The sequence below is a fragment of the Mesocricetus auratus genome, unplaced genomic scaffold, assembly GCF_017639785.1.
Source record: "Mesocricetus auratus isolate SY011 unplaced genomic scaffold, BCM_Maur_2.0 Super-Scaffold_100008, whole genome shotgun sequence".
NCBI classification, from domain to species: domain Eukaryota; kingdom Metazoa; phylum Chordata; class Mammalia; order Rodentia; family Cricetidae; genus Mesocricetus; species Mesocricetus auratus.
The window spans coordinates 80,558,529-80,580,724 of NW_024429192.1; the positions used below are offsets into that span (position 1 = coordinate 80,558,529).

The window sequence follows — 22,196 nt, forward strand, 5'->3', positions numbered from 1 at the left end:
AAGTGTCTCAGTGGTAGAGCACCTGCCTAGAATCCCCCAGTGGTAGAGTACTCTTTTAGGATGCCAGAGTCCCTAAACTCCATCCCCAGCACTACCCAAGCAAGAGAAGAGCTCCAGGACTGGCGATACCGTTTCTGCCCTCTTATATAGCCATGTGTCTTGGCCATGGTGTTGGACTTGCTGGGTTCTCTGAATCTTCTTTCCCACTCCCCATTGCTCTTATGTGCTCACATTTTTAAGCAGGACTGGAAAGGATAAGTGTTAAACAAGAAAAGTCTCATCCCAGTCACTCTGATGTAGGGATAAACCAGGACCCACCTTGAGTATTTGGGGTAGCTCACTGAATGTGATGGAAAGTTCCTATGGCAGGGACTTTTTCATGTACTTGGTCCTGTATCACACTTTCCATCCCCTCTTCCCTCCTCCAACTCTGACCCCCTCTGAGGGTCAGTTCCCTCATGGTCAGCAGAGCTCCATGCTCAGCACTGTGTGCTGCTGGACTGGAAATCGCCATCGTTAGGGAACATGTAGGCGGGGGATGAAGCCAGCCACAGGAACACTCATGTGGTGTGACGTCTTAGACGTGGAGGTCAGGAGAAAGCCAAGTGGAAACGTGTTTCTGGGAAGCAATGCTATGGTTGTGGCTTGGGGGAGAGGAGCAGAGTGGGCTGGTGTGAGAGTCAGCCTTATGGATGCTGGGCAGACTCCACACCTGCACAGAAGTGTTACGGGAGATGAGAACACGTCACTCCACACAGTACACATGGATGTTCTTTACTGTATATCTGTGGCCTGTTACTGCACCACCCCCAGGCCCTGCCCTGCAACAGTTATTAAAGCTATGATTGAGCTAGAGAACACAACAGGGCTGGGGAGGTAACTGATTGTAAACATGTTGGCCAGAGTTAGAACGTAGAAAAAAAAGGGCTTAATGCTACATGCTACATTCCAGAGCTGGAAGGGTGGAGACCGCTGACCTGCCTAACTTGATCTGTAATCCCCATGTCCCAGTGAAAGACCCTGCCTCAAAAAAAGATGGTTGGTTCCTGGGGAATGATACCATCTTGCCCAAACACACACATAAATACAACTACTAGGCTACTTGGGCCTACCTTTGACTCTGGTTTCCACTGTTAAAATCTTCACTTTCTAGAAAGCTCTGTCCCTGCTGAAGGGCTGTTAATCTGATAATGGAGATCACAGCCATGCTGATTCCCTTGGGCAAAAGTAGTGCTCCAGGGATCCCCCCATCCCTGGCATCAGTACCATCGTGAGGGGTTAATGAGATGGAGCACCTAAATCACCTGGACATTAGCAATCCATCCCTGAAAGGAAAGGGTTTATTCTTTTTCTTCTCTGTATAAATTCACTTCTAACAAGTGTTCGTAAATCTGATTTTATTCCCCTGGGATTGACAGCGTATGAATGGCATGTCATTTTAGTGAGTTAATGCAGTTACAGAATAGCATAAAGTCTTCCTGTGTGTCTCTCTCTCTCCTCTTCCATCTGGGAAACAGTCTAGAAAAGACACATCATACCTGCAGCTTCCAATACCCAGTCTCCCTCTAGGGTATTAATTTAACATCATAATAGAAGCCTGAGGGGTGGGGCTAGTCTCCCAGAAGGTGGGAGGGGGATTTATGCCTTTTCATGTCCTTAGTTGTTTCCTAGTCTGTTAACCCCTCTCATTTTGTTCTCACCAGCCCAACATCCCTAAGCAGAGGCAAACTTAACATCAATCTACTGCACTGTGGGCTTTTAAGTCTTGGCATCCAGCCACACAGAAGGTGCAGGCTGCCCATTGCAGGGAATCCTCTCAGGGTGGACATATACCTTACCATGTCTTGGGCAACAGGGTGACACTGTCCTTGGGACAGCAGGATAGTGGGGAACATGCCACATAAAATCTTCACCTTCAAAGAATCTCTCAGCCCACATTGGAAGGCAGAAAACAGAGTCTGAGCACCAAGTAAATGAGCCAGTGCAAACTTCCTGGATGGAGGCTAGGGAGATTACTCAGTGAGCAAGAGTGCTTCTACGCAAGCATAAAGATCCGAGTTCAAATCCCTAACACCCATACAAAATCTAGGGCATGGCAGTGTCAGTGTCTGTAACCCCAGGGCTATGTGAACATTAACCTAATCTAGAAAATCCTCCACAAACACTACCAGAGGTTTATCTCTTGGGTGATTCTGAATTCCAATAAATTGTCAAGCAAGATTGACCTTCACATATGGCTGGAGAGATAACTCAGCAGGTAAAGGCACTGCTGCCAAGCTTGAAGACCTGAGTTCAATTCCCAGGACCTGACTCAACTCCTAAAAGTTGTCCTCTAACCTTCACACAGGTGCTGTCGCATGCTCACCCACAGAAACACACAAAATAAATAAATAATAGTTGTTAAAGTGTCACCCTCACAGTTACACATTTGTAGATTTAAAAGCCTACAATCTAGCAGTTAATGCAAAGACACATGCAGCTATTACCACCATCCCTTTGGGACATCTTTATCGCTTCAAGGAAACCCTATCCTTACCTATCTTACCCATATAAGCGTGTTTCTTCCTTCCAGTTTCGTTACATGATTGTGAGTTTTTTAATTTTGTGACCAGTGAAACATCTGACTTCCCTGACTTTTAATAAGGGTATGCATTCTGAGCACATTTTCATAAAATATTGGCAGGGACGCTGGCATTTTGGCATCAGGCAAGATAACACTGAAATGTTAATATCACTGTTCCTCTCCAGTGTTGCAGTGCGTGCATAGCTTTGCCCCTCAGCTCAGCTCCAACTGCCTCTCTAGCTGAGGCTCTGGGGTCACACTGACAGGAGCACAGGAGCTGGTGGTGTTGATTGGCCCGCCCCTGTGTCACTGCAGCGGACACATTACTAAAACTATGCCACTTTCCCCATCGGCTCTAGGTAAGGGCATCTCCAACATGGAAGAGTCAGTGACCCTGGATAATGGAGGATTTGCCGCTTTGGAGCTCAACAGTCGCCACCTCAATGTCAAAAGCACCTTCTCCAAAAAGAACGGAACCAGGTAGGAGGCTGTACTGAGCCACTGAAGGTCAAATGTCTGGGATGTGTCCCCAACCATCCACAGCTACCCACCAACAAATTTCATATAAAACAATGTGTCTGTAACACCTGTACTCCTACGAGATGAGAGACAGAGACAGGAGAACCCCTGAAGGGGGTGTACACAGCAGCAGACAGAGTCCCTATCTCGAACATGGTAGAAGGTGAGGGCCAACACCAGAAGTCATCCTCTGACCTCCACATATGTGCTTTAGCATGTGCACGACTGCACACACATGCACACACGCATACAGTCACAGCATTAGCACCTGTGCAGTGGCTCTTAGATTTGTGAGGTTCCCTGGCCCTGCTGAAGAACAATAGTTTTGTATGAAAGTACAAGCTTGGAAGGGTGGTAGGTGTCAACAGTGGGTTCCCAGGTATCTGACCCTCAAGCGCCGAGGCAGTTTCTGCAGAGGAAGGTCAAGTCTTCAGTCCACATCCATGTGTTCAGAGCAGAATGCCACCTTGTCACTTGGCCATCCGAGAGAGCACAGGTGTGACACTGGGTGGTCCAAAGCAGCCAGAGGGTCTCAGCTTAGCTGCTCTACAGCTCCCACAGTTCTGGAGAAGAAAGGACTCACTGGGTTTGGTTTGTTCATCCACAACAATTGGCTTCTCCGAGCGTCCTGAACATTCTCACAGGTCAGGTGCCATCATGAACCCACAGAGAGCCACAAACAAAATCAGATTGAGTCAGAAGGGAAAACTAGCCATTTGTCCTCACTTTGACAGTCCCAGGTTCACAGGTGTGAGGGAACAAAGGGCCCTGTGCTGTTTGTAGTCAATCTGTATGTTCACAGAGCCCCAAGAACAAGGAAGGCCTGGAGGTTACATGGGGTCACCCTGACTGCTCCCTCTAGCTGAAGTCTCACATACCTTTAAACCGAAGCCTAAAGCCAGCTGTGGTGGTGTAGGCCTGTCATGTCAGTACTCAGGGCCTAGGTAGGAGAATTGCCAAGTTTGAGGCCAGCCTGGGCTACATGGGTAAACTCTGTCTCAAAAGAAAGTAACAGAGACTAGGGTGATAGCCCATTGTATAAGTGCCAGTCATGCAAGCATGATCCTGAGTACAGATTCCCAACACTCATGTAAAAAGCTGGGCATCATGGCACAGATCTGTAGCCCCAGCACTGGGGAGGGTGGTTAGGGATAGGGAGATTCCTGGGGCTCCATTTACCTGCTAGTCTAACCAAATTGGTAGCATACTCTATCATAAAACTAAGTTGTAGAGTGATTAAGGAAGCCACTAACATCAAGCTCTGGCCTCCACATGCATTCACATACATGTATGCATGTACAATGTGTATACAGGCATACATAAGAAACTTTTGAGAGAGGTACAATTGGCTTAAAGCTCTCTGGTCAAGCAGCACCTGCTTTTGTGTGGGAAGGCACCATTGTAGTGCCTTGGATTAAAAAAGAAGAAGAAAGATTCATCTAAATGGTCAGATGCCAAATGAGTCTTTCCCAAAATAAGTCATTTTTGAGGTGGGGGAAATGGAGAACCTGAGCCCAGTGAGATGGCTCAGCAGGTACAGCTTCTTGCCACCAAGCCTGAAGACCTGAGTTCAATTGCTGGGACTCTCATGGTAGAAGGAGAGAACCAACTGCTGCATGTTGTCCTCAGACCTCTGCACATATGCCATGGCACATGCACATGTGAGCACACAGACATACAAATTAAAAATAATACATTTTGAAAGGAGGCCCTCAGACCTGCCTTGGGGCTTTCCTGGGAAAACTATGGCGTGACAGCCAGGATGCCATACTCAAAGGGAATAGGACTTTCCCATGCTCGTGTCACTGAGGATGACTTTCCGCATCGTAGTGGGAAGGGTCAGCTCTCTATAGCTACCACTCAGCTTTGCACACGTCTTCAGCTTGAGGGTCCTGGATGTAGGGAATGTCTCCCAGAGTGCATCTTGCCCTTCTAGCTGGCCACAGTCAAAGGCACCCCTGAACAGCTACAGGATAAAAAATATGGGCGGTGTCCTGGCTCATCTAACAATTTATCAATGCTAAGCACAGATTCTCCCTCCAGGTTATAATGTCTCCATCTCAAAGGGGAGCTGGAGAGATTGCTCAGTGGTTAAAGCACCTGCCATGAAAGCATAGGGACCTGAATTCAGAACCCATGTCAATGCCAGGCAAGAATGGTGGCCTCCCTATAATCCCAGGTCTCTAGACACGGAGTCAAGGAGTCACTGGAGCAAGCTAGCCAGACAGGCTGGCCTTATCAGTGAGCTCAAGGGGAGACCCTGCCTCATAAACAAAGTGGAGAGCTATTGAGAAAGATACTTGACATCAACCTCTGACCTCCAAATGCATGCGTGTTCATCCACACACATGCAGATATGCACACATGCACAATACACCCAAAAGAGTTGGCCATGCTTCACATTCTGTCTTCAGCTGGCCGAGACGGCCTCCATACAATGTTATGTGATTATGACCAATGGTGACAGCTCTACCCTTCTTATATAATGTAATGTGACCACAGTCATCCCTATATCCCGCTAGTTACAAACCAGACACAGGCTCTGCCTGCAGCTTATAGTCTGGATATTACAGGGAGCCATGACTGGGCTAAGGATTCTGTCAGTCATTAAGGGCTAATGCCTCAAAGCCTTCTTGCCCTTGGGCCCCAGCAGTGTGGGAGCCCAGGCTAGTGCACACTTTCCTAATCGCACTCATCCTCATCCGCAGGAGACTATCCACAAATCCCATCCTGACATGTCACACCTCTTCCCTATAGATTCGTCCTCATCCCTGGCCAGAATGTACATCCTCCCCCTGCACCTCCTGCTGGTCCCAACCTCACATGCTCCTCTTGTTGAAAGTTCCACTTGGCCAGGACAGCTTCTCCCTGGTGCCCTGAGCCTGCACAGGCCCTGAAGCCTACAGGCTGTAGAATCACAGATAACCAATGCTTGGGGGTCTATATCAGCCATAATGTGGAGTCATTGGGGGTGCTTTCCTCCTTGCTCCCACATGAGCAAAGCAGACAGGAGCCCCACCCCAGGGGACTGTCCTGTGTCCAAAGTAACTTGTGGCTTCGTCCTGTTTTAGATCCCCACCCCGACCAAGCCCCGGAGGTCTGCACTACTCCGACGAGGACATCTGCAACAAGTACAATGGCGCTGTGCTGACCGAGAGTGTGAACCTCAAGGAGAAGTCGGTGGACGGGTCGGAGTCCGAGGTCAGTGCCTCAATGCCGTGCTTGCTTCCAAGCAGTGACTTCTAATTCCTCAACATAGCTCATCTCAATTGGGTCTCACAGCCACCCTGTGGGATGGGCAGCGCTGATGGTGGAGGACCCACCGTGGATGAAGGAAGCACAAAAATCTGACTGGTTGTATGGCTTTTCCCGGGGAGAGGAGAAACTGTCTACGCACACAGATGGGCAGGCACCGACAGACCCAAGAAAGGTTCCATCCAAGTCAGACCGTGGACTGTATTCCTTCTCTCTCTCGTTGCTGTGACAAAATACCTGAGACAGCAACTCTAGTAGAGCAGGGTTTATTTGGCTCAGAGTTCTGAGGACCACTCCATTGTGGCAAGAAGGCATGGCGACATGAGCCTGAGGCAGCTGGTCACAGGGCATCCACAGTCAAGGAAGCAGAGAGAGACGGATGCTGGTGTTCAGCTCACTTTCTCCATCATCCAGCCTAGGGGATGATGCTGCCCGCATTTGGGGTGGCTCTTCCCACCCCAGTTAACCTAATCTAGAAACTCCCTCACAGATAGGTTTGTCTCCTGGAGGATTCTAGGCCCTACCAAGTTGGCACTAGATCTAAACCACCACATGAAACAGTGAGTTTATTGAGGCTCAGGTGACTCTCAGACAGCTTTGCCCCCAAGGAGCCTCCACCCCCCAGTCAACCACCAGTCTTTTAAATAATCTCAGGACACAGAGGGGCCTCATGGCTGTTGTGAGCTCTCCAGCTCCCTCCATGAGAGGATGTTAATGGGGGTTTCAACTGGGGAAGCCAGCAGCTGGGGGCAGGGCAGGTGTTAGCCACCCATGTCTCTGTGCTGCATGCTGACCAGCATGAAGGGTTCAATCAGTGGTTCCACTGGGTGTCCCCAAGGGTCCTGTTTGCAAGCCTCAAGAGGAGCAAGAGCCACAGGCCATTCGCTGTACTTGTATTCCTGGCCCATATCTCAGCACACACCTCTAAATCAATATTTAATCTACAATACACTCTCACCTTCATTCTTGACCTGATTTGGGGCCTTATTGCGCCCCAAGGCTCAATAAAACAGTTCCTTTTTGATGTGGCTTATATACGAACTCCAGTGAGTTGGCAGTGGGTGGGTGCTGGTGAGGTCCAGCTGAGCTCCGCTTTATAAGACCTGTTTACAAAGGACGCTGGGTCTATAACATAGCCTCGGGCTTTCAGAAACAAGTAGCAGTGTGATGTCTGGAGAGGTGTGTTTGCCTCTGCTGGAGGGCTGTCACTGAAGGCCTGCGGGAACAGGCCTGCCTCTTCTTGGCTGAGGTTAAGCAGTATCACCTTATGGTAACTGCTCTTTGAAGAGCAGCAGGAGAGGAGGCAGCAGGATGGTCTTGCAACAGGCTTCCTGTCTCCACTGATAGAGCGGGGCCTTGTGAGCAGGGTCTTTAGTTGCCGGCCCACTGGGCATGTCATCAGAGATGTCTATGTGACGTGTGTGTGTGAGAGTTCCCTGTGCATTGACACACAATACGCTGTGGCACTGAGCCAGGCCTCGTATCACTCACTCTGCACATGCTTGGTTCTCCAGCAGACAGAAAGTGGTGCTGGGTAGCACGCCCATCCTCAGGTCTCCAGAGCCCAGCTTTACCCCATCTCTTCCAACCCAATGCTGGGTAGTGGCTAGCCTGTCTCAGATCTATCTAAATTGAACTCAAAAATTCTCAGCTGTTTGTCTGCTCATAAAACGATTCTCCAAATGAATACTGAGACGCAGCTCACTTGGTAGAGGACTTGCCTGGCAAGCATGAAGTTCTAGGTTCTGTCCCCAGCATCAAATAAATCAGGCATGGTGATACACACCTACAATCCTGACACTTGGGAGGTGGAGACATAAAGATCAAAAGTTCAAGGTCATCCTTGACTGCATAGCAAATTTGTGGCCAGCCTGGGTTTGTGAAAACTCATCTCAAAAATAATGAATTGGTTCGTTAATTAATTTTTTAAATAGGTTCATAAGACACGCCTAGGTCTACTTCTTCTCTCAAATGCATGAGATGGCTTGAGGTTCAAATTCAACTGATTCTTTTTAAAGGATAACAAGATTTACCTAAGCACATATATACATACATACATATATACACACACATGCATAAATACACATATGTACATTCTCTCACACATGTATAAATACACACATATGTAATTACATTTCAATACACACACACACACACACACACACAGAGGCAGAAAAGGAGGGAATGAGCATGGAGAAGCCAGTGAGGAAAATTGGGAGGGCAGACACAGGAGAGGAGGGACGCTTTAGAGGGACACTGTAGAGGAATGCCAGGCGGATGGAAGGAATTCTGGAAGGCGTTTGCCTTCCTTGGCCCTGTGACTCTTCCTGGGGTCTGTTGACCCCATATAGGACACTGAGGAGAGACCAAAGCAATGACCCCACCCAATTCTTGCATAGCCAGCCAGTGAGTTCATTAGGGTTCCTTACAGGACATGGGTGAGTCAAAGGCATTGCATCACCCAAAGTCCAGCCCAGTGTGGGTGACACCTCAGGAAATCTGCACACACACACACACACACACACACACACACACACACACACACACCCAGAGAGAGCTCCCTGCATGCCTTGCAGGCAGCCTGGCAGGTAGGAGAGCCTCCTCTCTCTTCCCAGCAATTGCTTGTTTCTATGGCATTGGGAAGGGACTTTGGGGATCTTGTATGTGTCACGAGTTTCCTGAGACTTGTGAATTTTGTGTATCTCCTGAGTCTTCATGAGCCTCCCTCCAGGAGCACAGGTTTCAGTCTGGAGGTAAAAGCTACACAGCACCCACATGTAATATTCAGGCCTGATAGGTTTTGGTAGCTTTTCCAAGGTACTCACTGGTGAGCTGACCAGAGCACCTGACTCAGTTCCCTCTCCTGTACCACACCTGCCTCTGGGAACCACTGAGGCACATCTGTGTGACTGAGGAGGCTAGGGGCCTATGAGCTTGACTGCCTGCCACTATCACAAACTCTGTGCTGTGTGGAGAGCATGCTCTTGTCACTCCCCAGGGGTGCCCTATGATTCACAAGGTCTTTGGAATAACAGTTCCTTCCAGGAGGCAATAAACTATATAAACATGCAGAGCCTCTTAAGGCCTCAGGGTCCTGCGCCCTGAAGCCTCTCAACACCCTTCCACCTGAAGCCTCATGACTACCAGCTAAGAATTCCTGACCAGGACCACTGGGGCTCTCTGGCTTATGAGTGGATAAATCCTTGGAGGTTGTCTGTTTTCCAGGGTTCTTTTTCTTGCTGTGTCTGAAGTGTGTGCATTGAAGGAAATTGCAAGCAATAAACACCCTAGGACCTCAACGGAGGGACCCATCAGATCATTCTGGAAGGGCCAGTTCAGGTGAAGTTCACTTAGATAAACCTCTTACTTATGTCTGGAGTGATAAAAGGTACCATGGTGTCATGTGACACACTGACAGATAGCACCAGGCAGGCCCTGTGTCCCCATGAGCACAGATTTTTCTCCATGCCAGTATTTGTGGAAATGGCTTTTAGATGTCCTGGGTGGGAAAGGCCCTTTCCCAGTGACACTTCAGCTTCTAGGAAGGATGATACTTCCAGCAGAGATGGAGTAGGATCCCAGCCTCCTTGTCTCTTGGAGCTCTGAAAAAGACAGGGACACTGACCAATTCCTGTGTCCATCTGGTGTTGCCATTGACATAAACCCAAGGCAAAGCTCTAGATTACACTGTAACCCTAATATTTGGGTTTTTGCATTTGAATCTTCAAACTGCCTTCTAAAGAACCATTTTGGTCTATATACCAGGCTTGGGGGCTTGCGGTTTGCTTAGTTGGTATGGGGCTTGCCTAGCACATACACAAATGCACACCCCCCATGTGGTAGTATGGTGCACATGCACTCTTAGCACTCAGGAGGTAGAGGCAAGGCAGAAACGTTCAAGGACATCCTCAGCTACATAGGGAATCTGAGGCCATCCTGGGCTACATGAGATCCTGTATGGAAAAAAAGAAAACAAACATATTTGCAAATGAGTGCTGCAGCATTCAGGTGGATGCTATTGCCTAGCAACCCTATGTGTTCCTAAACGGTACTCACTGGTCTCTCTAAGAGCCTCATCCACACTTCTGTTTCAGACAACCTCTAGTTAACGGCCCAGAGCAGAAGTCAGTGCTCTGGGAAACAAGCATCAGGGCTGAGCCCTGTTGACCACTGTTCCCTCTGAAGGTCAGAGCCATACAGTCTGGAGAAAAAGCCACTTGCAGAATAGTGAGCTGGAGCCTCCAGAGGATGCTGTGCCCAGTGGGATGATGAATTAACCGGGGAAATAATCGAGTCTTTGGAAACAGTACTCAGGGAAGACAGTGAGGAGAGATTTGTAAAAGATCCACTGGGGTTGGGAAGCCAGCTCAGTCAGTAAAGCAAGACCCTGCTGAGCAAATTCAGGACTCTGAGTTTGATCCCAGAACCCTAGTAAACGCTGGTATGGTGGCAAGGGCTTATAAACCAGCACTGGGGAGGTGAGGACAAGTGGATTCCTGGAGCTCACTGGCTGGAGAGTCTAACCAAATCAACGAGCTTCAGGCTAGTGAGAGACCATCTCGAAAATAAAGCGGAGTCTGGAGAGATGGGTTAGTGGTTGAAGAGTTCACTGAGCAAGAATGGAGACCAGAGTTAAGATTTCCAGAACTCACAAAAGCCATGTATGGTGGGGGCATAATTTGAGTGTTCAGATGTGGGGCAAGACAAGAGGATCTTGGATGCAGCCTGGCTGTGGCTGAAGCCAAATCAGCAAACCCCAGGTTCAGAGAGAGACCTTGTCTCAAAAACTAAAGTAGAGAGAGACAGAGGTGGGAGAAGACATCCATCATTAACACCAGACCTACACACACACACACACACACACACACACACATGCACACACACATACATGCATGCATGCAATGCCCCCCAGAAATTTTTAATAAATAAGCCAGTTTTCAAAATTCCTCATACCTAGTTGGTTCCCTGGTAGTGCAGGATTTTTTCATCTTGCTGGTACCTCCCCAAGTCCTGAGCCTACCCCTGCTACAGCTCACCAAGCATTCATAGTCAACCTGATGCAGTACTCTGTCACCTCCTGTCCTTTCTGTGGTTCCCTGGGAAACTAGCACACCAAGACTTTACATCACAGGCAACAAGAAAGAGAGAGGGAGGGAGAGAGGGAGGAAGGGAAGGAGGGAGGGAGGGAGGGAGGGAGGGAGGGAGGGAGGGAGGGAGGGAGGGAGGGAGGGAGGGAGGGAGGGAGAAGTTTTTTCTGACCCACAGTTCAAAGATGTAGTCCATCATGGCAGTGAAGTCTTGACAGCAGGAGCAGGAGGCAGCTGGTCACAGGGCATCCATAGTCAGGAAGCAGACAGAGAAAGTGGTGCTCAGCTCACTTTCTCCTTTGTATTCAGTCCAGGACTCCTTGGAATACACTTGCCCATGTTTAGGCTATGTCTTCTGTCTCACTTAATCTAAGCCACACAATCCCCCAAAGACATGCCCAGATACTTGTTGCTATGATGATTCTAATTCTCACAGATCTGACCATCAAGATCACCTATTACAGACTCCTACCTGGTCCCCTTGTGAGCACCATCCTTAGCCACAGACCCCTCTCTGTATATCATGCCCATCTTCAGCTCATGGGTGGAGATAGGAGGTCATTTTAAGTCACTCTTCCCCCATCCTGACAAAATGCCTAACATAAGCAGCTCACTGAAGGACAGGTTTATTGTGACTCAATGAGGGTACATCCTTCATGGTGGTGCAGACATGATAGCATTCACAGACAGAGGCATTCAGCTGGGAATCTTCACATCTCCATGGACCAGGAAACAGAGAACTGTGATGAGAAGTGGAGTCAGCCTCAAACTCTCGAGTTCTTCCTCTATGATGCCCCCCCATCCATTTACCAACTGGGCTTCATATCCTATCCAAAAGGTTCTAAACCCCCAAAACAGTGCCACCAGCCAAGACCAAGCACAAGAGCCTGTGGGGACATTTTGTATTTGATCCCTAAGTAAAATTTTGAAGGCATTTTATAAATGAAATGGCATTTGGCATTTGGAATCCAAGACTGTCTGAAGACTTCATAGAGCAGATAACCACACAGAGTCCTGCCCTTGCCTGTCCCCATCAGCTTGTCTTCCAGTCCTAGTTTAGAGAGCTTTGCCTCCTAAGCCTAAGGCCCGTAGAGAACAGCTGGAGAGTATATCTTAAACACAGGAGCCCCGCTTGGAAGCTGTGGAGGCTAAAAAGTGTTTTTAGGAGGATGGGATGTCCAATGGGGAGCCAGGAGTCAACTGCAGACTCAGTAAAATCCCCTTCAGCCTGTTTCCTTTAGTGATCTTTTCCATGACAACACAAAGAGCAGAAAATAATTTTACCTAATTTAAGAAAACACAAACTAAGTGAGACATTGTTTTGGCTCACACCTTTTATCCCAGAACCTGAAGGCTGAGGTAGGAAGATGGAAATCACAAGAGGGAAGCTGGTCTGCTCTGCATAGGGGAACCTTTCTCTAACAGCTAAAGGGAGGGAGGGAGGGAGAGAGAGAGGGAGGGAGAGAGGGAGGGAGGGAGGGAGGGAGGGAGGGAGGGAGGGAGGGAGGGGGAAGCCCACTGAATAACTCTTACAGGTGTTGCTGGCTTGTTGTATAAAATGAACTGAGACCCTCAAAGGGACAATCCTCAGCATCCCCAGGAGACTGGAGCTCTCAGCTGCAGTGGAGAGTGCTTGGGGTCCCAGCACTAGGGCAGATGAAGATGCAGGCACTGGCATATTCTAGCAGCTCCCCTGCTGCAGCGTCTAAACCTCCGTGGGCAGTGTGTCCTCTCCCCAGGCATACCAAACTTTCCTCTTTGGTCCCCAGCAGCTCCCATCAAAGGCCAGGAGCACTCCCAGGCCTTCACAAGTGTGTGTTGTGAGGCAGACTAGAAAAAGGATGATGGGAAGGAAAGGGAAAGACACCCCCACTTTGGAGTCTCCCTAAAGCTTCCCACCAGCTATAATTAAGAATTGCTGCATTAAAGGTGGCAGTGGTGACCCATGTCTTTAATCCCAACACTCAGGAGACAGAGGCAGGCAAATCTCAGTGAGTTCCAGAACAGCCAGGGCTACACAGAGAGAAACTGTCACAGGAAAAAAAGAAAAAAAGAAAGAATTGCAACATGATTGGCATTTACTGTGAAGCTTGTGGACATAGTGAGAATATTCCTCCCATATAAAAGATGCCCAGCATCCCCTGAGCTAGTTTTACCCTATCAACTGAAGTCCTGTCAGGTGCCACTTGGGACCCACTGTGACCTCCCTTATTTTTCTTAGCAGCTCTTTGAGGGTAACAGCATCAAACCCCAGCAAAAAGATGTGTGTAGATACTGCAGAGATGCAGAAAAGCAATTCTTCCTGGAGAAGCCCACGCCCATGCTCTCAGGGTGTCTTACTTTCCCTACCCCCACTCCCAATGGCTTTCTCTTAATCCTAGTGCTTCTGATCAGTGTTGAAAGTGTCTTTTATGGGGCTGGAGAAATGGATAAAAATGTGTACTACTTACTGTTCCTGCTGAGGGTCAGATTTTGGTTCCCAGCACTTATATCAAGCAGCCCACAGCCACTTCTAACTCCATTTCTAGGGGTCTGCTGCCCTCTTCTGGAATCCACACAAACTGTATGGACATACACAAACACACAGAAGCAAATGTGCAAAACTAAAAACAAATCTTTTAATTTGATGTGTATGGGTGTTCTGCCTGCATATATGTCTGTATCCGTGGATACAAAGTACCCAAGGGTGTTGCTGGAGGTTCTTGTCCCTCCAGGTTCTGCCACCCTTCTCAGCCCCAAATAAACACACAAAGATGATATATTATTAATTAAAGTGTTGGCCAATAGCGTGGGCTTCTAATTGGCTAGCTCTCTCTTAATTATTAGCCTATTTCTATTAGTCTAACTATTTCCACGTGGTCTTATCTTACTGGAGAAGGGTCCAAACCTGTTACTCCTTTGGTGGCCAACATGGCTTCTTTTCTGGCGGGCTCTCTTCTGCCTGTTTTCCCAGAATTCTACTCGTCTCCTAGTCTCGCCTATCTTCCTGCCTCTATTGACCAAACAGTGTTTTATTTATCAACCAATAAGAGAAACTTATATACAGAAGGACATCCCCCATCACGAGGAGGCCAGAAGCAGGTGTCAGATTCCCTGGGAATAGAGTTGCAGACAGTTGTGAGCTGCCATGTGAGTGCTGGGAATGGATCTCCAGTCTTTTGGAAGAGTGACCAGTGCCATCTCTCCAGCCCCAAATGAAACTTGCAAATATATATATTTGGTCTGGGAAGATGGCTCACTTTGCTGTGAAAACAAGAAGACCCAAGTTCAAATTTTGAATACACACATAAAAGCTGTACATGGCAGCATGCCCAGCATCAGGAGGCAGAGACAGGTGGATCCTGGTGACTGGCTGGCCAGTCAGCCAGCCAAGATGAAATGACCAGCTTCAGATCCACTGAGAGACCCTGCCTGAAAACAATAAGGTGGATGGGAAATTAAGAGACCACATCTTTCTCTGCCTTCTACATGTGAGCAGATGGATATGTAACCCCCCAACACACACACACACACACACACCACCCAAAAATAAATAAGGTAAAAATAAACTCCAACTCTGCTTCTCACTGGCTCAGTCCTGAAGATCTTTTTTGCATTGAAGCCAAGGACCTGTTTTGCCTTTGATGAAGGGAGCTCAGTCAGTGTATTAGTTACTCAGTGTGTTTGCTGCTTTTAGTGTGTTAGTTGCTCCATGTATTAGTTCCTTTTCTGTTGCTGTGATAAAACATCAAGACCAAAGCAACTTACAGAAGGAGGACTGTATTAGGGCGTAAGTTCCAGAGGACTCAGAGTCCATCACCATCGTGGTGGGAAGGCATGACAGCAGACAGGCATGGCAGCTGGAGCATGAAGCTGAGACCCACATCTAGAACCACAAACATGAAGCGGAGAAGGATGAGGGGGGAGAAGGGGACAGAGAGACAGAGAGTGGAAATGGGGCCAGTCTTTAAACTCTCAAAGCCCACCTCCCGTGACATAGTTCCTCCAACAAGGCCACGCCTCCTAAACCTCCTCCCCAAACAGCGCCACCAACTGGGGACCAATTTTTCAAATACACGAACCTGTGTTCTCATTCAAACTACCATAGGCTGCTACAAGTGACACTGCCGCCATAAACATCTGCCCTTACAGACACTGTGGGGACTCTGTAAACCTTTTCCAGGGTAGGACACAGCATAGATCTATCCTGGGCTTCCAGGAAGGAGAAAGCAGACAACAGGTGACCCGCAGGCCACCCCCACCTTGGATGTCTAATGGGAGTCTTCCTGTTTCCAAATTACCCTCCCTCACCACTTCCCGTTCTCCCTTTCTCTCTGTGGCTCACATGGTCCCTCTGTCCCATCCTCAGGCCTCCGACTCAGACTACGAGGAAGCCCTGCCCAAGCACTCCTTCGTCAACCACTACATGAGTGACCCCACCTACTACAACTCCTGGAAGCGGCGTCCCCCTGCCGCAGCACCGCACAGATACGAGGCTGTGGCAGGGACCGAATCTGGTCCTCACCTGCACACAGTCATCACCACACAGAGTGCGGGTGGAGTCTACACACCAGCTGGCCCCGGAGCCCGGGCCCCCCTCACCGGCTTCTCGTCCTTCGTGTGACATCACGCCTCCATCAGGGTAGACGGGTGCAGAACTTCTGGAGTCTATTTTTGTTAAGACAATCAACTCCGATAACTGAGCTGAATTCTTTTGTTTCACAACAAATAATAATAATTCTGATAAGCGATCTTACCTACTGGTGAAAACTAGGTTTCACTTAGGAAGGTTTTTTTAATGGCTTTTTGTAACATCGCTGCAGGAAGCGGGTTTCTTTGTTTTCTTTTCTTTTTAAGAGAAGGTATCTCCCTGGTGCAATAGCTCGGCACCGCCGGCGGGGGCGCTCTCGACACACCCCCCAACCCTGGGCTTCGCTGGTCTCCAAACCATCGGGGGAGGCGAGGGCTGGCAAGAGGGTGGAGGAGGACAGGTAAATTGCATCCGCGGCCCACTTCTCTCTCTACCTCCTTTGGGAGAACCAGCCAGCCTGGATCACTTTCTCCATCTTATGACAACTTGAGGCTCCTTGCTCTCGCCTGTGCTTCAGACAGTTGATCTTCCCCCCCGGGTTCTGTCCAGTTCTCACCAGAGTCCACGCGATGCCACTGCGCAAGTGGCACCTAGCCGTGGAAGGCTCACTCAGCTCTGCAGTCCCTCTTTAGGGTGCTGCAACCCTGGGGCTTTTCCATTTCCCTCACTCTTCCTCTGTTCCCTCAAGCTGACAGTTACAAGAACAGGAAGTCCCGCCCCCAACTGGCTCTGGAGGCCACCCAGGCCCATCCATGGCCACCCAGGTCCTTCTGGTGACCACACAACACAGCACACAGCCCTCCCCCGCTGAGCAAAGAGAGGAGCGGAGACGCGTGTTTTTGAAGTTGCTTGTGGCAGTAGCAGGTGTGCATTGTTGAACCAGAGTATTTTTTAAACCTTTTTATCTTTTTTTAAACTATGTCACATGAAATGAATGCGTCTTTGCTGTCTCCAGGTGCCTTTTAATTCATTGTTCAGCTTTGTACGTGGGAAAGACGAGAAGCGATCGTGTCTCCAAATAAAACAATCGGCTCTGAGAAACCAGCCCGGGCCGTGAGTCACCTAGTGCACCCCACACCGGCACACCGCGGGGGACAGCCCTCCCCCTTCACCTCCTAAAGTCCAGCTTCTGATCCCTGGTGCTGCCCCCTCCACCCTGCCATCCAAGGCCAGCTTTTTAGCCTTAACAGGTTTTCTGAAAATATTTTCCTTTAATTTTCACTGTTTCAATGTTTTTTGCTAAACGCAAAGAGTACCAGCTAAGTGGCACTCAGACCCCATGAGCGTCCTGCCACCCCTAGTCCAGGCTCGGTGTCTGGATGTGACCAGCTGACACCAGCCAGGGTGTGCCCCAGAGCTGGGGTGGCTCCACATCCTGGAGAGGGTGAGAATGGTCTGTCATCCCAGGGGTCTTGGGGCTCTGAGGAGGGGACAAGCTATTTAATGTCACCAGTAGGGGACTTTACAGATCCTTTGCCTTCCCTGAGAGGCAGGGGACATGGATCTTGTCTTGACCATGCCTTGGAAGTTGCTGGTGTGGCCCCGGGACACAGGAAGTTCTGCTTGGGGTTAAAAAAAAAAATAAAGGCCTTTCAGTTTTTCCAAAACCCATAATAAAAATTCTAGGCCTCCTCTTTCTTCCTCTCTTCCTCCTCCCCCACCCTCCCCTCCTCCTTCCCCTCCCCCTCCTCTTTCCTTCTTTCTCCTTTCTTTCCTTACCCTTCCCTCCTCCTCCTCTCTTTCCTCTCTTTTTATCCCTTCCTCTTTTACTCCCTATCTCCCTCCCCCTCCCTCCCTCCTCCCTCCCCTCCTCTTCTCTCCTTCCCTCCCGCCTCCTGTTGTCCCTTCTTCTGCCTTTTCTGTCCCTCCTCCCTCCTTCTTCCCTTCCTTTTATGGGGAAATATTCTAAACCAAAAATCCTAGATGCTCTGCCCAAAGCCACTTCTGTGTAGGGACTGCCACCCTGGCAGTCCACAGGAGGGGCCCCAAAGGAGTGAAGTGCACAGAAGACCACATGTCACCAACTGAGCTTCTTGGAAGGTAGCACCCAGCAGAGGACGGGGACCAGGCTGGTTCCACATTGCGCCTTGCTGTCTTAAACCATAAGGACTTGATTGTTTTAACCAATGGGGAGCCCTTGGGATGGTCTGGTCTGAGCTGAGACTCTACAACCTCGACCCTCCCCCAAGTGACCCTTTCAATAGGATTATATATTGGATATCCCGCACATCAGATATTTATATTACAATTCATAACAGTAGCAAAACTGCAGTTGTGAAACAGCAGTGAAAATAATTGTATGGTTGGGATCACCACAGCATGAGGAACTGTATTAAAGGATCACAACATTAGGAAAATTGATAACCACTGACAGAAGGACTCTGTCAGCTGCCCTGCACCAAATGCAGAGGTTGAGGGGTTTTAGTTAGATTCCAGCCTCCCAGGGACAACGGGCATTGGCAAATGTCCTTCCTAACCTCTCTCTGTAGGAATGGGATGGACACATCGCAATGGCAAAATGGACATTGGATCCAAGTCTGGGCTCTGAGAAAGGAGTCAAACAGGCAGGGTACAGGTGTCTTCTGGCTTCTCCTGTCATGTGGAAAAAAGTCACCTCCATGGGTGGCTAATGATGAGTGACAGCCAAGTCTACCCACTGTGGCCTCAATGGCTCTGTGGAGACTGCTCTGCTCTGTGCAGCCTCCCCCCCCCCAGTGTGTCTGCTGAGCCTTGCGGGTGGCTTTACAGGGCACAGGCGTCCCGAGAGGATGTTAGCATCTGGGTGACATCTCCCAGCCTCCCACTGACCTTCCTCAATATCTCACCAATTCAAGCAGGAAAATATGTGGTGGTGTAGGGAATGTCTCCCTTCCCTGGAGCCCTGGGGAGAGGCAGAACAGCAGCCTGTGAGGATGATGTGTGTTCTGGAAAGTTCTTTGGATGTGTGATGTTTGAACTTGGTCTTGATCAGTCAGAGCATGGTGTGTTTGCATAGAGGTTCTTAGCATGGGTTTTCATTATTCCAAGATTCCTGACTCACAGCATGGCTGCTCACCTGCTGAGCCCCCAATCCACAGAATAACAGCAAGGGACCAGTCTGAGAGGCCAGGACACTGCGGGGTTCCCAGCGGGGAAGTCCAACCTCAAGGCTGTTTTAGGAGTATGGTGAAGCTTTCCCTATGAAACCTTCTGAAATGGCACAGAAAACCAGATCCCATTAAAGATTGATTAAAACAAAAAACAACCCCCCCCCAACTTGTAGGAAGGCAGAGCGGTGCTATGGGTACAATTTTTAATAATAAAAAAATATTTTGTTCCTTAAGTGCTTGTGACTCTTTAAATTTTTAATTTCTATTTATGGGCACGTGTTCCCGTGTATTCAAGTGGAAGTGTAAAGGTGCATGCGTGCGTGTGCGTGCGTGTCCCAAGGACAACCTCAAATGTTCTTCAGGTGCTGCCCATCTTGTTTTTGTGAGGGGTCTCTCACTGGCCTGGAACTCCCTGAATGGATAGGCCAGCTGGCCAGTGGGCCTGACTCTGCCTTCCCAGTCCTGGGGTCACAAGTACACACCAACATGCCCTGTTTCTTTACACAGGGTCTTGGAATCGAACCCAGGTCCTGTATTTGCAAGACAAGCATTTAATTGATGAATCCATTGTCTCAGGGAATGGGGGATGGTACACAGTTTGCCACAGCTTGCCTGTGGAGGTCAGAGGAGGTCCTTCCCTTTCCACCTTCTTGGAGACAGAGTTCCTTTGTCATGGTGTACACTCAGCGAGCTGGCCCACTCTCCTGCCTCAGTCTAACATTTTGTAGGAGCACTGGTGTTGTTAAAATGTTTAGGTTTGTCCAGTAAGGAGACACAGACTGCGACTCAACGATCCCACATGGAGTTTATTGGTGGACAGGGAGGGAAAAGGAGGGTGAGAGGTAACGAACCGGTGCAGAGTGAGAGAGAGAGAGAGAGAGAGAGAGAGAGAGAGAGAGAGAGAGAGAGAGAGAGAGAGAGAGAGAGAGTAAGATGAGAGTAAGTGTAAGAGGGAGAGTAAGAGAAAGAGCAAGAGAGCATAAACGGCAGGGGTCAGTCCTGTAAAGGGGTCCTTTGCACCTGCGTGGTTCTCACAGAACTCTGGGCTGGCCAGAGTGTTGCCTGAGTGCATCCTGCCAGGTAACAGGGCAAGCCAGCCAGCGTAATGCCTGAACCTTTCAACTGGGATTACAGATACTAGCACTGCAGTGCCCAGCTTTTTGACGGGTTCTGGAGGTCTGAACTAGGAGGTCAGGCTTGGTATGACAAACATGTCACTCACTGAGCCTCTTTTTACTGAGTTCATGAAAATGACCCTGGAATTCAGGAACAGTCTTGCATTCTAAGATTGTGAATGCTAACCTTGGAAATTAATGTGCATGTGGTCTTAACCAACACATCCTCTGTCTCTCTGTCTCTGTCTCTTTATCTCCATCTCTCTCTCTTTCCCTCTTTGTTTCTCCTGTTGAGGTGCAGTATGTCCTATGCTTATGAAAGAAACAGCTCAAGGACTAAAAGCTTCATCTAGAATCAAATGAGTGATCATGACCTGAGAACATAGGTTTAGGCCTCCCCAGGTGCATGTTCCAGCTAGGGAGCAAGTTCGTGAGCTTTTGACAGTATCTGAATGAAGGAAGTCATAAAGTAAAATACTTTTCAAATACATTAGTGGACCCATGGGTAGGTGGGTTACAGCAAAGCAGGGAAACTGCTACAGGCTGTAGCTGCTATCTGACAGCATTCTTAACCCTTCGGTTGGTGGACACTGAGGACCTGTTTGCATAGGCCAAAGGATGTACCCAGGGCAACAGATGGCTATCAAGGATGCCCCAAGATAGTTTGGCTCTAGACTTGCAACAGTCTAACTTCTTCGCATTCTGGTCAATCCACCTTTGCAGACACAGCTTGCTTCTGGGAACTGCCATATGTGACTCCCTCCCAGTCAGAAGAGAAGGGGGAGCAATCCCATAGGGAGCTCCCTGCCCAAGGTGTGGGTAGCAGCTGGAGCTTTCACCTTGAGCCACTCTGAATGGACCAGCAGTCATTTCCAGATGCACAACCCCAACCCCACCCACCATCTGTACCTCCTGAAAGACAACAAAGGTGCCTTGAAGTGGAAGACCTGATCATGAGCAATCTTGGCTGTGCTTGGGATGAACTGGGTGACCTGAATCACTCAAGCAAGCCCACATGCTGAGGCATCTAATCACTACTGGTCCAAGGTAGGATTACAGTTCTGAGGGAAGAGGGGAAATGAAACTGTCTGCCAACTCTGGGTTTATGGGCACCACTATCGGGCCACCAAAAGAGGACACAGCTATACCTCTGTGATCCACAGGCCTCAGAACACAGTTCTCATCCTTTTAACACCATCAAGGAGCAATTAATAATTCCAGATCCCAGACCATACCCAGAACAATTGACGGTGTGACATTATTTCTGGGGAACTGTGGATAAAAGTCCACTCACCACAGATAGGGGACCAGAGACAGACCAAAGAAGGACTATACTCAAGTCTAACTTGACAAAGCAACAAGTTCATCAGGGCTGCTTACAGGAACAGGAAGAAATCAAAGACACCACTAAAAGCCCACCCCACCCAGAGTGGGTACCCACTCACAAATCTGGAACCATGTAACTCTGCATGACTCGAAGGCAGCTCAACACATTGAAGAGTCTCCTCTCATCAACAGTCATTACCACTTATATAACCTTGGGAAGGGAGGAGCCTTGTGAATCTAGTATGTTTCAGGGACTTCCTGAGACTTGTGAGTTGCTTGCTTCCTGTATGGAATGCTTCAACACAAAGGAAATTACTACACAATGCATCTGAGTTAGAACCTCTGGGGATGCAACCCAAGCATTGCTTTATCTTGACAGGTCCATCAAGGGACTCCAAAACCGAACCACATGTTCAGAAAAGATAGCCAGTTTCCAGCTGCAGGAGGAGAGGTCAGAGGATGGAGATCCAGGCTTCTGACCACTCAACTTTGCCTTTTCCCCTCTAAATCACTGCCAAGAATAAGAAGTAAGAACCCTTCATTCCTGCCCCCCTCACCCTCTCCCCCAGCATCATCCACCTACATTTCAACTACTAGTCATAGCAAAATAATATTCTCATATTTTCCACTGTCTCCAAAGTTGAAACATGTCAGCTACTGTGCAAAATATAG

General features: G+C 48.9%; 1 protein-coding gene and 1 long non-coding RNA gene across 5 annotated transcripts in view; one reads left to right on the forward strand and one right to left on the reverse strand.

Moving 5' to 3' along the window:
• The window catches only part of Sdk1 (sidekick cell adhesion molecule 1), an 880,893-nt gene extending 863,855 nt beyond the window's left edge, over positions 1–17,038 (forward strand). For all 3 annotated transcript variants that reach the window (XM_040751271.1, XM_040751272.1, XM_040751273.1), the window contains 3 exons: positions 2,923–3,043; positions 6,154–6,283; positions 15,773–17,038. In XM_040751271.1, coding sequence (XP_040607205.1) covers positions 2,923–3,043; positions 6,154–6,283; positions 15,773–16,027 — 506 coding nt within the window. In that variant the 3' untranslated portion in view covers positions 16,028–17,038. The remainder of the gene's footprint in view (positions 1–2,922; positions 3,044–6,153; positions 6,284–15,772) is intronic.
• On the reverse strand, positions 12,040–16,249 carry LOC121142029. Of its 2 annotated transcripts, XR_005879046.1 has the most exons (5): positions 16,161–16,249; positions 15,172–15,289; positions 13,875–13,985; positions 12,958–13,071; positions 12,040–12,164 (listed from the first exon to the last, which is right to left on the reverse strand). It is a non-coding gene; the product is annotated as an uncharacterized LOC121142029 (long non-coding RNA). The 2 variants fall into 2 exon arrangements; XR_005879045.1 differs by lacking the exon at positions 12,958–13,071.
• Positions 17,039–22,196: the final 5,158 nt, after the last annotated feature.